We start from the raw sequence: 16,865 nt of genomic DNA, 5'->3' as shown, positions 1-16,865 counted from the left end.
AAAACGCAATAAACTGAAACACGGCAACGGTTGTTTGACTCATTAAAAAATCATGTCGCTAAACCTCAGCACCTCTGATGAGGGTGGGAAAAGCGCTGATTTGTCAAAGCTCTAATGTCTGTCAACAAGTCAATTTCTGGCGCTGGTCCCGGGACGCCGCCGTGAGACCATCAAGAACTGGTTTTCTCACGCAGGCATCGCAAAGGAACCTTCATGGTAATTTGTTTACAGCTCAAAGACGGAGTGTCGGCTCCGCTCATCGTCCTCACCGGAATAATTGCCGTAATGATTTGGGAGCTTTCACCAGGCAACGTAAAAAAGAGCATTTTCTGCTGCGCAACACTGATGCATTCCTTTTCCCTCCATCCTCATCCGCTCAATTATTTCTCCAAGCGCTGAACAGCAAAGAAAGCCCGTGGGAATTCTTATTTGGCGCGTGGACTCCTGCATCCAATGCACGAACGCCTAAAATGGAGGCAGCGGGAAGACTCTCAAGGTTGTCCTTTATGATACAGCGATAGCAAGCCAGTATCGAAATCGGAGTGATACCGGCGCAATTAGATCGATACAGCAATATCTGTTTTGGTTTACTTCCGATGGTAATATTTACAAATATTATAAAATTAAGACATCATGAAAACTTTTTAGCAATTAGCAACTCCATGATGTCGCTACATGAATGATGAAAATGTATCGATCTCAGTATTTTCTAATATCGGATCGATACAAAAATATGCATCATTGCACGCCACTAAAACAGTTCTCAACATTTTTCTATTCATTACGATTTTGAAATCCAGTGAATTTGGCTAACTTAGCGTTCATCTTTCCGATGTCTCTAAACTCCTATTGGGGCACAGCTGAGAAATGAAAGCAAAACAAAGAAAAAAGGAATCTGATCATGCTTTCATATTCTGCGCACCGCTTGACTTAACCATTTGAGCTGAGCATTCAAAAATTAGATATCTCGTTGTGAAAATTGCATTTGCTACTTTCTACCTAACAGCAGGCTTTCCCAAACTTAATTGGGTTTCGCCCCAAAACATGACATCACATCAGCTCTTGTTCAGCATAGTACGCAAACAAATGAATAATAAACAACGTGCAAAGAGACCGACCGCGTCACAACTGGAGAATTTCACCCACGTGAAACGGCCGCAAAGTTTGAGAGCCGTTCAAGGGAGCGAATATAATTTCCTCATCAAAATTGTTGGGCCTGTGCCTGACAATTAAACCATGGCAACAATTCAAACGTACAATAGCCAACTCGACAGATAACAACCAATTTGGGAGAGAAACAAAGCGATAAATATGTCATATTTATTTCTGGATGAAAAACAAAATACATTTCGGACAGATGGAGACAAATATTGAAAAATTGCTTCGGTCCGGAAGAGCCCGCCTTGGGGATATGACTTGCTGTAATACGGATACCCTGCTTCATCGAGTCTCGCAGATTGCAGATCATCTTAAATAGACGTCACGGTAGGCAAGATGCGGCCACATTCAATTTCCCACGCTCGCCACTTGCTACGTCTCGCGGTGTGTACGAGAAGATGAGTGACAGATTTAGAGAGCGAGGGGATCTCGGAGGTCGCAATTGAGGAATGTACCCGTCAGACGATCCGCCGTGTTCACCATTTGCATTTGAATCGAAACGCTCCGCTGAGATTACCCAAAGTGAAAATGAATTCACGTCCCAACTCCTGGCCCAGTTGTGTCGTCTCAACGACAAGATTAGCCATTTTCAACTACCCGCTATTGATTTGTGTATGAAAGAAAGTTGCTTGTGCAGACAGAAATGTTGTGGAAGTCCTGTTGAAAGATCAACAGATCAATTTTTCCTGAGCCAGAAAGTGACAACCTATTTCCCGTTTGTTTTAAAACTACTCATCTCTCCTCGGAATACAAGTAACCAATTACATTTTTTCCGCACTCACTGCTTTGACTTTCGCTTTTAATGATTTTATATGGAGGGATTTTACTTTGCGACAATCTCAGTTGCAGCCACGGCACAGTAGGGAGGAAAAAAAAAGAAAAAAAACAGGGTGGGGAAATATAAGTCGGCTCAGCAAAGAATGATGATCTCCTGCTTCGAGACAAGTCAGTTTCTCATTCCGCACCAGACAGGAGCGATGAAATATCACAGAGTGGCCTGGAAGGAAAGAAAATGGACATATAGGAAATGTCTCCTTGCCGTCCGTCCATGGGGCCGAGTCCCGAGCGGGCTCGATAACACCCTTGGAAACATTCAAAGGCTCGATTAAACCTCAGCCGCAAAAAGTTTGAGGATTCTTTACCCACTAAAGACTTTTATACCTTGATTTAGTGATGGCCGCTCATAAAAAATGTGCATCCAACCCGCACAAGCTAATTAGCCATAGTCAGTGAATTTTAATTGTGGCTAGCTTTGTGACATTGCTTCTCGCGTGAAATGATTTTTACTTGTTTCACTCGCCGTTCCTTTTTTCCTCCCAATGTACGTCCATTTTTAATATTTGCCGATTCGATTTTTTTCCGTTCAATTTGTAAACCCGGAAAAATGACACATAAAGGGAAGCAAACGGTAGAACGTGACTGAATTCTGCCTAGCGACAGGTCGTGATGCAAATATGCGAGTGAGTTGGTTAGGAAACCGCCATCAAAATAAAGCAATTCCATTCATCAGCATTCAATCCATTCATTTATCCATCAGCGTGGCACCACTGCTTGCTAAAATCTGCTCGGGCCGACTTTGACAAGGGCTCTATTCACTCGTCTAATTTAAGAGCTGCTTCTGCTTCTGTCTGATTAACAATTTACCAGGCCATCAGTCAGCCTCCTCCATGGCGGCCTCATCAGTGTCATCAAGGCGCAGGCGGCGGGCGGGCGGCCGGCCGGCCGGCGCATTTGCAGCCAGTCTCCAAACCAACACGCGAGCGACGGAAACGTGAAACGACACGACAGACAAACGGGCGATTTGTTTTTAAATTTGCATTCTCACGGCAGCCAGGGCTCAAACGGTAATGCGGCGCTCATCTTTGTCGCCGCTGCACATTTTCCGCTCACACTTTGCACGGCTGCACGCGGAGAGGCTTGACCCGCTCTGTCATGCGTAAGCACCTTTAAAAGGATTATGCTACAATGTCACAGTAGATTTTTGTAAATAGACGTTAAGAAATCCTCCATGAGACGGCATCCGCCCCAGCACGGTGAAGATGCATCGTATTCAATCACCCAGGGCGCCCTTCTCAAGTCGAGAGCCAGAAGAAAGACCGCGCTTTGTTCCGACAAACGGTTCAACAATTCAAGAAGGATTAGCGTTGCTTTCTTTGGAACAAAAAACAAAACACAAGCATTCATACACTTGTTTGGTAAACAAAATTAGGAACTCGGTGCTTTCGAGTATACCGTGTTCAAGTTTCATTTAAATATCGGACCTCTTGTTCAATAGATGGTAAATATTATTCGGAGCTCAAATGAACGACTCCATCTACACTATGAAAAGTAAACAACCGCAAGAAAATTCAATTAGCCTACTTGAAAAGCAGCTGGAAGCCCGAGATTGCAATCTCATTCCAATTATTTATAGCCGACTGTAGTGTAGCCATTTATTATTTCCATGAACACAACATGTGCCAACAAACAAGCAGGCTGGCCAATGCAACAGATTCATTTGCATATTAGTACTTTTCCTCTGCAATATTTCTGTCTGCTTCTTTAGGTGAGTCAGACATCCGATCCAGGGAAACAGATGAGCTCTGCACTGTATTCTTAAATATTGTTATTCATGAAGTCAAAATTAGTGACAATATCCATCAGTTGGTTTGTAAAACTAGTCTTCATCTCAAGCGTAGGTGAGATGAAGATATACGGACGACTTTTACATTCTGTAATGCTGGAACGAAAAGGACTTTGACACCCCTGGTTGGCCGCGCTAACGTTAGTGTGTAGCATGTCGACGCTACACAAAGGGTACAACCAATTAACGGGATTCCCTAATGGGCTCCGCTCATTGGGATGCAGTCAACAGCTCAGATCCGCCTCCGCCCACCCGCCCCATCACCGTGACGGAGACGTTAATAGCGCCAAGCCTCCGTGGTGCAAAACACTGACGTCTTCATACCCGGCTTTAAGACAGCAATGCAATTTGGAGCCATGTCATGAATCGAAGGCTAATTGAACAAATAAGGTCACGTGCTAGCACAGCATCGCAACGTTGCGGTTCGACATTGGTTGTTTCTCTGTTTGTTGCTCTTTGACATTTGAAATTAAAAGCAGAAATCTCAGCACTTGGCAGTGCGATCAATAAGTCAGCGATATTGATTAACTACACTCCCGGCAACAGACATCTTACACTCGTTTAGCTCCAATGCGTTCATGCTAGACATATGCTAATGCTAAGGCCTTGTCCGTTCTGTCGTCTTGTTTCGATCCTCAAATGGGGATTGAGAGCAAAATGAGACCCCTCTTTATGAATGATATTGACGTGAAAGGCAAATGGAAAATATTTGGCCTGCTTTGACTTTGCCAAAGTATTGAAAGCCATGAGCGGCTGGCTATCAGAGCAAATCTGCTAACATTGGAACATTCCATCCTCCTGCCTGGCTCCAGATGTGCATTTGAATGCACAAACACAAAGCTGCTTTTCTGCTCTTTCTATGCACGCCCACCCAAACACAAAGATGGATCAATTTCACATTTCCGCTCAGGCTTGCAGAAGATGTCACCTTTCATTGTCAGTTTAAGGCACCGTGTTTGATCCCACCTAATGCCGCTATGCAAATCAGCCATTGTTATTCTTTGCCGCGCCTGTCCTCGTTTTCTAAGTCCCCGACAATTATCTCTCCACCTCAGATGATGCATCCTGTGGCCTATTTCCTAAAAATAGGCTGGTGCTTTTTTGGCACTGCCACAACACCAAAAAAAAGCAAAACACTTAACTCATTAAAGAAAAACAATAAGCCTGACTTTCTCGCGGCTTTATAACTGCTGGAACTGAAAAGCATTCTGTTCCGCCGTAATGGTTTTAGCCATTCAGTTGGGCTTTGTTGTTTTCTTTTTTGTCTGCCAGTGGATAAAAAACGCCATGAGCAAGAGCTTTGCTGCTCAGGCATTGATCAGATTCTGATTGTGAGGGGAGGGGGAAAAGTCCATTTCCGTTCTACCGCAATCTGACCCTAGTTTAAAAACAAGTGAACAAGATAGTCTATTTTTCTATTTAAGAAAACCAATATATATATACACACATACATGCACACACACGTTTAATTTACTGCACAGGATAAACACAACACACAAGGTGCTGCTGTTGACCCCACCTCACATCCAGAAGCTCACGCTGAACTAAGCGCCCAACCTGACTCCAACTCTTGACAGCTTTTTTGTCATGACATCATGGCTTCTCACATTTACAACTTTGTTCTGATGTGCCACAGTATCCACATGACCCCACTGCTCCTTCTCTGTTCTACTGTACATCTAACCTGCAAACCCGCGAAAAGCGAGCGGCGGATCAATGGGAGTCGGTGCCAACAAAGGGGTCTGCACATGCATATGTATGACGTGATATGACTTATCAAAGAGAATGCACAAGTAGGTGTGCCGCTTTGATTTATCTGCATGGGAAATGCAAAGATGGACCTGCCTTAATCTGCGGATTTCTTCCCGTAATCCCGCAGTTTTAGCCACGTAATGAGCAGCGCGAGGAGGACTGGGAGTATGTTGCATAAGGGGGGGGGGGTGTGTTTGTGTGTGACTGAGGGTGGGTATTGTGGAAATTCTTATAGTGGTGGGATACATTTTATTCTGGGACCATATTTGTGAATCAAACCATCTTTCCCCGTTGAGATGAATGGAAATTGCATTAATGTGTTCCAGTCGCCCTCTCCGAAAACATTTTAGGGGACTCTCAATAGGAAAAATAGTGATTATAAATAATGAGACACCTGCTGTAAATAGAATATACAAAGGTAACAAGTAGTGGCCATTTGGCTAATTTGGGCCAATGTTTGGAGGGCCATTTTTAGTCGGGCAGCCAATTATGTTGGGTCGGGCCCAAGTAATGTTTGGCATTTTTTGCAGAGGATTTAAAAAAAAATGTCTGTCGACGTGTTGCTCCGTTGTTTGTGTTAAATCTTCAGAATATGCAACTCTGACACGCTTAGCCCCTCTATGCCATTTTGGCAAACAGACTTTCTTAAGGAAAACCTTTGGTGAACTTCTTCAACCGGGAGTGGCAATCAACAGCTTGAAGCCTCTTTCAATTGTTCACTAACTGCCAAATTGTTGCTTGTTGTGAACAAAGTGGAGTTCATTGGCTGCCATAGATCGTGCTGGCTAACAAGTCAAAGCGAAAGAAAAAAAAAACTAAACTTGGGTCTTGAAAAACTCCTGATGGAACAAAAATGGTTTGTGTTGCTGACACTGTACAGTATGTTACATTCTGCGTGAACAGCAAAACACAAAGCACAGGTGCGTCCTCCTCCTAGCATGCACCTCTCTTCAATGACCCGTGCGACTGGCTGCCAAGAAATGAGAATGTTGGCCATTTCCGGTGGGACTGGACTAGGGAAGAGCAATCCTCTGCTCATTAGAATTGCTCAGAAAGTCCAGCCCGGCCGGCCGGGCAAAAGCTCGCAAGAGCCAATTTCCTGTCACTCTATTTGGTCCACTCTACAGTGAGACGAGGCCACAAAAATCACCAATTATCAAGCGAGTGGCCGGCGGGGGTGGGTAAGGGGCTCGTGCAGTGCGCGGTACTACTGAGCCGCCAAGTGGACTGTCTGCAAACTTCATCATAGGGGATCGAGGAGGGAGGGAGGGAGGGAGGCCGGAGGGGAGCGGAGGGGTGGCAACAGCTTCCAGGTGCGCGCGCGCATACACGCGCACTGCATGCACGACTAATAGAAAAAAAAATCAGCTCGGAGTCAATCCCGCAAATCATTTAGTAAAAATGCATACTTCTAATCATCTAATGGTATCACAATCTAATAGTGGCATCAGTGCGCATTAATCCATCATATTTGATTTATGTGCAAACTTTACACGCAGCCTTGTGTCTATCTCTACTCACCATCGGCAATAATGGTCTTCATGGTGTTAATAATGTTGTGGAAGCTGCGTAAATCCAAGCAGATATCCACCTAGTGAGGAGGGAATTGGCAAATCCGGAGGTGATAAGGGCGAGCCCTGCAAACTTTAGCCGCGGCTCCTGCCGAGTGGGCAGCCCGGTCCGTGCACGCACCCGAGCTCAGTCATGGGGGCGACTTAGAGAAAAGAGTCAGTGATAAACATCCACTTTGGAGATCGACGCGCTCGAGACACCAGTCGTCGCCAAAATATAGGGCGCCTAAAAAAAATAATAAAAAAAAAAGCTCCAACGTAGAGCTCAAGGTCCACGCACACAAAAAACGGAAAGTAGAATCAGCGGTAAAGGCGCAAAAGCAAAATGGAATCCATGTTTGAAATATCCTTCTGTCCCATGTTGTATAGTTCCCAAGTCGAAAGAGGGAAAAGTGTATGAATGCGCATGGATGGTGCGCGCTAGTGTGCGCGGTGGTGTGGAAGGGGGAGAGGGGAGGGGAGGGGAGGCGTTTGAAGGGCGGGGCTGCGCGGAGGAGGTGGGAGGAGAAAAAGAGAGAGAGGCAAAAGGAGAGAATCCCTAAATAAATGTTTTATGTGTCCGTATCACGCTACGAAAATATCCGCCTGATAATCTGAAACAATTTCCGTTTTAAGAGAGAGAAAAAAAAAGTTGCATTCTTAACTGCCTTTTCTGCCTGGTTTCACTCGAGCCCTCAAGTTATTTTTAGACTCGTAATCCCTAACGGAAGCGCAGACATTATTTTTCATGTAGAGAGCATTTTAAGAGTGAATGTGACACTTAATTGCTTATTCACACAGACGTGTCTTGCTGCGCAGTGCTGCATGCTCTCTGATGAATGTTTTATGTGCAGCGGGTGGTGGGTGGGTGGAAGGCTGGGTGGGTTTCGCTGGCTGGCTGGCTGGCTGGATGGCTGGCTGGATGGCTGGCTGGCTGGCTTGCCGGTGGGTGGCTGCCTTGCATAGGAAGGTGACGTGAGGCGAATTGATGCGGATCGGACACAAGGCAGGCACGCACCTGCATGCCAAAGGAGCTCGCAGAGACGGGCGGCCGGCCAGGCCTGAATTCTGGGACCTGGAGCCCCCTCACAGGGATCACGCCCTGCTTGAAGGCACACAAAAAAAGAAAGAGAGGGCTGTTGTCAAAACGTGCCAACATGGGATTGGAAAGTCTGAGGCTTCCGATATGATACGGTTATATATCGCCTTAAATGTGATTATTCTCATTGTGAATATCGCAAAAAAATATATATATAAAAATATGGAGACGTTCCGTGTGCAATTCTAATGAATGTCGAGATAAACATACATAGTTGGCACCGGTCTGATGCTTCGGTGAGTTTGATGTGCTCGCAACACGCTGGCCAATTTTTAGCTCTACACCTCCCCCTACTGGGAAAGCGAAACGCATTTCAGAACCTTGGACAGCGCGTCTGTGTGACTCGCTGCATTGCATCCAATACTAAACCGTGATTGTTGGGTTTGATCGGAGTAAGATAAAGAAGTACTCAAATAGCAGTAGTGTTACTTAAGAAAAAATATACTATATTGATTTGATTAAGCACAAATATTCATTGAAAACCTTCTAGAGAATATAATAACGTCAAATGCGAACACTGACATTCATTTTTTTTGTTATCATTGATGGTTAAAGTAGCAAAAAGAGTAAGAGTAATGTTACTAAATACTTTTTTTTAAATTTATTTATTTATTTATTTATTTAATAATTTGAATCAAATACTTTTCCAAAAAGCTACTTCAGTAGGTATTTAATTTTTTTTCATATTTACTCGAGTACTGAGAAACTACACAATTCATAGTGGTCCAGTTTGCCAAAAACTGTACTCAAGTAATAATACTTTAGTATAAGATGATGCAAGCAAAAATGAAAATAGTTCTAATTGAAGCTGGTTGGGTGTGTTTGCTGAATATTTGACTCCCTCACTTCTTGTGTGTAAAATGATGCAATCTGGCATAGCATCCGACTGTTGTGAACGGAAGCGACGGCCAGGTGGGATTTGGCATACGAATCAAGATCATCCACCAAGTATATGCTAAACGCCATTGTCAGAAATATGTCAAAGAGCCGCTCGGCACGGCTCAACCGGCTCGCTTGGTGGGGGTGGGGGCGTGTGTCGCCAGATGGCCCTGCGGAGGCGCAGTCCAAAGCCGGCGTCGTACGTGACCTGCCGGGGGCGAGGTCGTCCCGAGAGCGGAGGAAGTGCTATCACCTTTCGCAGTGTTGTGCGGGAGGGTTGCTCGACAATATGTGTGGGCGGCGTTAATGTGCTTGCGTAATGCCGTCATATATGTTCCAAGCGTGGGTCCTTCGGCTACGGTATAGAACAACACGAGGATTCAAGGTGTGCTTTTCACACACAGGCAATGTGACAAAAGGGCGGATGGTTTCTCAAAGAAACAACTGTACGTGACAAAAATCAACCATCCAAAAATATAGAGTGTACAATGGGTCATGTGGCTATAATTTGATTTATAAAAATGAAAGAATACCTTTTGAAAATCAATTATTCTTATTTTTATTCTATTATTTTTTATTATTGAGTGTATTGGAGTATTTAATATTCAAACTGTAAAAAGTCATCTTTTTTTTTTAACCGTTTAATGGCAAAATGTCCTAAAACCTTTTGTGTTTTTTGTTTTCGGCACACCCCAACAAATGCGGGTTCATCGTCGTGCCGACGAACGACAGCGCTTGAATATATTTAATTCATATCAGTAATGGAATGGGTCTCGCTGTCGGGTCTCAAAGGGCTTCGATTCCCCGGACTGACGCTCTGCTACTCTTTTCATCCTGCACTCGAAGGGATCAGAAAGGGCACAAAATGACTTTCTATGTTAATGTGAGCATTGCGGTCACCGCCACCGGCTCGCCAGTACAGTAAGTCGGTGTTAATTACCATTAATGGAGGATCCTCAAACCGCTCTCTAGCTTAGTACATGTTGAAAAGGTCTTTCATTGTCGTTGAGGTCACGAAGGCTCCGCGGGAAAGCGTGACGATGCTGTCATGCGAATTTTGCCCTGATTGAGCACACTCTCATTCTCACTTTTGACTTCAAGAGTCGACCAATGCCGAGTGACAAGTTGTAGTGATGCAAGAAGATGTCGGCGTGACAAAAGCTGCAATGTTGCCAATGTGGAATTGCATCATCGGTCGGTGCTGATGATGAACCTTCCGTTGAACTTTTTGGCCATAATTCCAAAAGGTGTGTTTGGTGCAAACACCACACTGCTCGTCACCAAAAGGAGCGTATAGTTGTAAAGGGTAGTTGTGGCGGGCGTCGTACCTTCGGGCTATTTTCATTCAACTGGAACTGGGGCCTTAGACAAGGTGACGCAAAATAGCAGCCGGTGTTAGCATGAGAATTTCAGGCGTCTGCGAGAAGCTAAATAAATAAATAAATGAGAAAAAAAGGGCAGGAAAAGCCTGCGAAAAGACCTGAACTTTTTTTGATTATCAAAAGCACTGTAAGCCAAGTTGGGCTAAGTCATTTCTGCCATCAAGTGGTAATTTACAACTACAGCATATTCGCCCAAGAAAATTCCCAAATATTTATGAGTAGAATTTCTTGGCAGAAGAGCCACATTTATTGATCTTCTGCAAAATTCAGTTCACGCTCACAAAAGATAATATTCATTCGTTCGTTCGCAGCTGGCCATCACAAAAATATATTCGTTCCTCTCTTGCCTTCCGCTTTTGTTTATTTCTTCCTCTTTTGTGGATTCACAGGACAGACAGTTGACACTTCTTTCCCGCCTCCTGCTCATTCGAGTCATTTATCCCTTACGGCCCGGGTCAGAACGCAGTCGGGTGACAGCTCCCTTTGGTCAGAAGCGCGCCAGCCGTTTTTGTTTTTCATCTGCTGTCCCCCTTCAGCATCATTAACTCATTAGAATGAAGACAATGTGGACTTGTTTTCATTTAGGCTGTCATTATTCCGATTCGCTAGCGCTCCTGGTTTTATTTCCCGTCTTGATTGGGTTCAAACAGCAACGAGGTGCACGGCGGAGCCGCGGCTCATGAATTAAACACCTCGTCGGCCACGGCTGGCTTTAAGCCATGAAAGTGCGCCATGTGTCTTGGATGGTCATACATCAGCTGGCTTGACAAGGCTTTATTTCCTTGAGTCTGTCACCGAGTCCAGAGCGAGTCTTTGCAAATGCATTCTCCTGCAAAGTCACGTGCGCAGGCAGGCCTGACCTTGATTCTCGCGCTTCCGTCTTCATGTCAGAGTCGGAGAGGGGGGGAGACGAAGAGTGATGCTTGGATGAACGTGGCTTTGTGCATCTGTGTCATGCGGATTGGATTTGTTCTTGTCTGTCTGGCGATACGGGCACCCATCGCACATGTCAAGCACGACTTCCCTCCCTCCTCCTGTCTTTTTTTTTCTTTCTTTCCGTCACACCAAACTATGCGGGAATCATCCGTCATGATTTCAAGTCACTTTAATGGTGCCGTCCAAACTTTGTGAAAACAGCAGTAAAATGATCGTGTAAATCTGCAAATCCAGTAAATGACGGAAATTGAAGTCATCAAGCTGAACCTATTACGTAAGGATGTCATTACATCTGTTTATTCGGCTCTATAATTAGCATGAATCACAAGCTATATTGGCTGCCAGCCGCAAGATGTGATTTGTTTTGTTTTCAAGTCATTCACCCATTCTTTGTGTTTATTGTACCAAAATGGACCCTGACATGGACAATCGAAACATAAATGAGTCTGTTTCGTTTTATTTGCTTTTGCACATGATGAAAACATCACACTGACTTTATATTTATTTATGATTGCCCAGACAATAAATCTAGTGGTGGCCCAAGACTTTTGCACACTTTACCATGAGGTAGAAAAATGGAAAGTAGAGACTGACGGAGGCTGGAGTATCCTTCAGAACGCAAACGAGCCGCAAGTGCGCCTCGCTTTTTCGCTTTGTCTTCCCAGGAGTTCTAGAAAAACGCACGGCACCAGATTAACGAGGCAGGCAGTGGCTGGAATATTGCGCAACAACTACAATATGCTGGCTATCTATTAACTGATCCAAAGGTTAGCTGATCCTGCTTTGCCTCCATTGCTGCTAGATTGTCCTAGTAAAAGATTTTGCCTCTTATCTGAGCAAGCTGCTTTTGGTTTACTCACATAGGCTAGTTAGTATAGCACTAGCCTGAGTGTTGGTATGGAAACGTAGATATTTATAGTTATGGACACGCCTGAACCGCAAATCGTATTGCTCTCTTGGGATGCAACCCGACAGTCATTAAGAAGATGACCTCCGAGTATCGCAATGTCACTTGGGGTGTCCCGCAGGGATTGGTACTTGATCCTCTATTGTTTACTACTGTTTATTGTTCTCTATATCTCTATATCCATTTTTCAGCAAAATGATCATTTTATTCAGGTTTCCCCTCTAGCATAAAAGTCACCAAAATATGAACTTTAATGTCAGTTATTAGACTGTTTGGACAATGTTTTACAAAAGCCTCAGGAACATCTAAGGATTCCTTTATACACATATCTTTGTTTGATGTTCTTTGGCTCTCGCAAGTCTTACATTTAATATTATTTATTCATGAAGAAGACGAAGGATTTACGAGTCCTTGTTTAACAGTGTGTGGCCGTTGCGTTTGAAAGCACACAACTCCAGACACGCTATTATGTCTAATTTGCCTCCCTGGGTTAGGCACATAGAACGGAACAATTTGTCCGTTTGTGTTAAAAAAAAAAAACAACAACAACACGTCATTGTGCACGTCATGGTGACAATCTCAAAAGTGGAGCTCGAGTAGTTTGGTTCAAATCCGATTCTACAACAGAATCCCACCTATGGAATTACACAGTCTTAAGGTTGTTTATGATTTCCTGCCAGGCTGCGCTTTGTTCACACGCTGAAATCTCGGATTCAGATTGGATTACAAGCTTAGGTTCATTTTTTTTCCCCCCGTCTCGTTCTTTTCTGGTATTATTGGCGAAACCTCAGTGAACATCAGATTTGCTTTATTTTTAGTAACAATTCCTGTCGGGCGTCATCATTTCGTTAGAGTTGTAATGGAATGGTGCGATTTAGTGTCCGTCTATTTGCTGGAGTCTTTCTTTTAGTTTCAAATGTGACCACTGCTACGCCAGATCATATCATGGGATCAGGCTAGTACTTGGATGTATACATGCTATCATGTTGTGATGCAATGTTTTGAGATGCAGTCTGCTGCAGAATCCTACCAGCGAGATATTGCGATTGTGTGATAATACATAAATCAATCTCACCAAGAATTTTTTATTTATTTTTTTCCCCCTCTAAGCTTAACAAAAGAGGATATTAAGATTGCACTCCGTGGAGATCAAGATTGCTCTCTGACAGTAAACGATGGTGGCTACATGACGATTAACCCACCAAGAAAAACACGCTATTTCTAGAAGATTATTGGGAAAGTGCACGTGGGGTTTGCACAGCTCTTCCGCTTTTATCGGAAATATCGTCTGGTAAACAAAAGTAGGCCTCAACTCGTACGTTGTGTTCAATACGTTTTCTTTACGTGTGTGCAGCTATCACTTGAATATACGTCTTGAAAATTTGTAGAAATTACCAATCGATCATTTTTGGGCAAAAACTAAAGTCTGGACAGATTGCCGAATTGCAGGACACAAATAAAGCTAGACGGCCATGATGTAGCTAATCAAGAATGTATTGAGTACGCTATGACTAATAACGGAGACAATAAGATGGCAATTCATGAAACAGTAAATCATCCCCTTGATGGGTTCGAATTTGAAGGAGCTGCCCTAAAATGTTGAAACGAGCAGGGCAGAAGTCCGCAAGAGTGATTTATGGCACTGCTGTCAAAAATAGGTACACTCCATGAGTCATGTCAGCACATATGTGACCCTTAAACCCGCCTTCTGCGAGCCTCAAAAAGAGATGGATCACTCTCCCAAGAAACGGTATGGCAGGCGGTCATCATTTCAACTTTGGTCTGGAGTAAAAGTCCTGATTTGATTTTAGTCGCAGGCTATTAGAAGTACGAAACTCGAGTGCATTACGAGCGATGCGATCCAAAATTCCCGACTCCAATTTTCATGAATCGGAAGCCTCCGTAAACAAACACAGTGCAGCTCAGCCTCTGATTTGCGCACGTCACGGCAAGAAAAACAAAAGCAGAAGCCTGCGTGACTGTTTGGAAAATAGCTCAACAGTGTTGGGACATTGTGATTTCCTTGGAATATTGAAGAAGAGATAGATAGATAGATAGATAGATAGATAGATAGATAGATAGATAGATAGATAGATAGATAGATAGATAGATAGATAGATAGATAGATAGATAGATAGATAGATAGATAGATAGATAGATAGATAGATAGATAGATAGATAGATAGATAGATAGATAGTGTTGTCTATTGATACTAATTCCTCCCTTATTAACTGTTAAATGAATATATAATGTAATATAATATATGCGTTATGGCCGCGATGAACAAGTAGTTCCAGATTGGCGGTGGCCCGACTGCTGTTTCTGAACCTAGTCGACCTAACATCAATTACACGGCAGTGGATTAGTTTTGCGATGATGTCGCCAAGTGGTCAGTCCTGTCTGGACGCATCAAGGACCTTGTTCCAGCTCGTGCAGCTGCCTTCATAATCTCATGAGTAAGAGCTTTGGCTTGGTCTCCCTGCGGGCGTCTGGCCTCGGGCTAGCGGCTACCTCCGCCAAAGGTCAGAGAGAACATCCCGGTCTCGTAAAAACAAGCCAATTAACGCCCCTCCGCTCCCGAGCCCGGCTTATTTATTCAGGATCCCTCCTCAGCGGGAAGGTGAGAATGAGAGAGATGGTAAGGAGCGTATCATACGAGATGGGAGAGATCAGAAAGAAAGTCGAGTTCAATTACTGGCGGCTCAGTGAGCCATCTTGGCTGGACAGGAAGTTGGCAAAGGGCTCTCCGCGCTTCTGACACATTTGGCTATTGTGTGTGTAAAAAAAAAAAAAAAAAAGCAATCGCACGACAGTGAGAGCAGACCTACTTGACAAGACTGACGTGCTCTGTAATGAATAATGAAAGAAGAGTTTTCAGCAGAAGCTCTTAATTGGCGAAAAGAAGGCGAGCGTTTTCAAGGGGTGCCTTCAACCTGCCTCCTCCTTTTGGTCATTGAACGTTATCTGTTGAGAACGGAGCCCTTCATGATACACTCACATCCTCACCAAGCAAAAAAAAAACGGGTTATCAAGTCTCAGGGATAAACACTTAGCCTCACACCGAGTGAAGGAAATGTGATTAAGTCCCCGCATCTACGCATCGGGCGATAAACATCATTAGATGGAAAAGCGGCCCGTCTAATTTGTTGTGATGCGCCCGTGATGTCACGATTGGATGGGCTCCTCCAGATGAGAACGAGGCGACGTAAAAACACTTTTATCAAGTGATGTTGTTGACTACAAATGCGCCGTGATGAGACAGCTTATTTGCAGCATGTGGAGCTCTCGTTTGACCCCAAAAAAAAAACAAAAAAAACTTACATGACAAGTTTAACTGCTTGTCTAGTGGCAATGTTTTACAGACAAGGCTGACTGTTCACATCATGGGAAGGAAATTATTGGATATAATCAGCTAATGTACAGAATTGTATTTATATACGCAGCTGCGTCTTAGGGAAGCTCACTCAAGTGCTTTGTGGACGGATGGCTCGTGACAGAAAGACTCACCCAGGAACTGAGCGTGGAAACATGAAACTGAAAACGTACGCGGGCCGGTGGGAGAATCGACCGCACGTTACAGACAGCGGTCAATACCAATTCAAGCTCAGCCCAATCCCAGGTGAAATTCAATCGCTAGCTGAGATATATTTCATAAAGAAAATATATTTGTGTACTTTTATGAATTCATACTTTAGTGAGACGAATTGTCGATCAGTGATAGGGTCAAAAATACTTGCATGACATTTGATCCTATTCCACACGCTTCTGTCATATTTTGCAGATATTTTCACTTTGAAATTTAAAATTGAGGCCTCAGCATTTTTGCATCCAGTCAAAATTCAATATGTCTTCCGTCCATCTGTACATTGAATGAAGACACACACTTGCTTTGTTGCCTTGCACAACCACCATCATTCCGCACAAAAGGAATCTTCAAGTACATATTGTATCCTAGCAGCCATAAAGTTGCAATATTTTCTCGCGCACGATACCGAGAAGGGCATTAGTCGGCCTCATCCACTGAAGTGAAGTAGCCGCTTGTGTGCTTTAGACCAAATAAGTGGGTGTTAGCCATTAGTCACTGCTGTGGGTTGCTGTTTATTTGTGTGCATGCGTGTGGGTAGCTGATGTACGTATATTATGGGATTGGTGCTCTCATCGTCACACTTGCAGATCATGCAGCAGGACCGCAGGTTAGCTAAAAGATCACCATTGGCCCTCTCAAACTCGCTATTGTGCTTCTCATGAACAAGGGGCCTCAGTTCACTTGTTCTTTGTCTTCAGAGAGTTTCTTTTTAATTCATGTACGTACTGTATAATGGCTTTTTAATGCAGTCCGTACGTTATTATTTAATATAGATTTATTATTTAATTATGTATTTATTTTATATATATATATATTCGGCCCACAAGCCCTAATTTGCTAATCTAATTGTGACCTTTAAAATGGTCTAATTTAAACCTTACCAATCAGGTCTTTGATGCAGATGAGCTGCTGGGCATCCAAATGTACTATATTAATTCATATTAATGAGCTTAATCATCGCAAGTTACACAAAACCGACGCAAGCTGCCTGA

At 43.7% G+C, this 16,865-nt stretch overlaps 1 protein-coding gene and 1 long non-coding RNA gene across 4 annotated transcripts in view; one reads left to right on the top strand and one right to left on the bottom strand.

Annotated features, from left to right (window-relative positions):
• rtn4r (reticulon 4 receptor) overlaps positions 1–7,531 on the bottom strand; it is a 31,723-nt gene extending 24,192 nt beyond the window's left edge. The window contains exon 1 of the mRNA XM_088376106.1: positions 7,055–7,531. Within this exon, the coding sequence (XP_088232232.1) occupies positions 7,055–7,076 (22 nt within the window). The 5' untranslated portion in view covers positions 7,077–7,531. The remainder of the gene's footprint in view (positions 1–7,054) is intronic.
• LOC148397309 (uncharacterized) overlaps positions 1–16,865 on the top strand; it is a 157,842-nt gene that overhangs the window by 115,048 nt on the left and 25,929 nt on the right. Inside the window, exon 5 of one of the 3 annotated variants that reach the window (XR_015858599.1) lies at positions 15,731–15,900. The exons of the other annotated variants lie outside the window; for them this stretch is intronic. This is a non-coding gene — a long non-coding RNA (uncharacterized LOC148397309). Of the gene's footprint in view, positions 1–15,730; positions 15,901–16,865 lie in introns of those variants that run through there. 3 annotated transcript variants of the gene reach the window in all.

Source organism: Syngnathus floridae, chromosome 5 (assembly GCF_059516105.1).
Source record: "Syngnathus floridae isolate MCC-2025c chromosome 5, RoL_Sflo_1.0, whole genome shotgun sequence".
NCBI classification, from domain to species: domain Eukaryota; kingdom Metazoa; phylum Chordata; class Actinopteri; order Syngnathiformes; family Syngnathidae; genus Syngnathus; species Syngnathus floridae.
The sequence above is the reverse complement of the archived record's forward strand: the minus strand, read 5'-3'. Positions and strand labels throughout refer to the sequence as shown.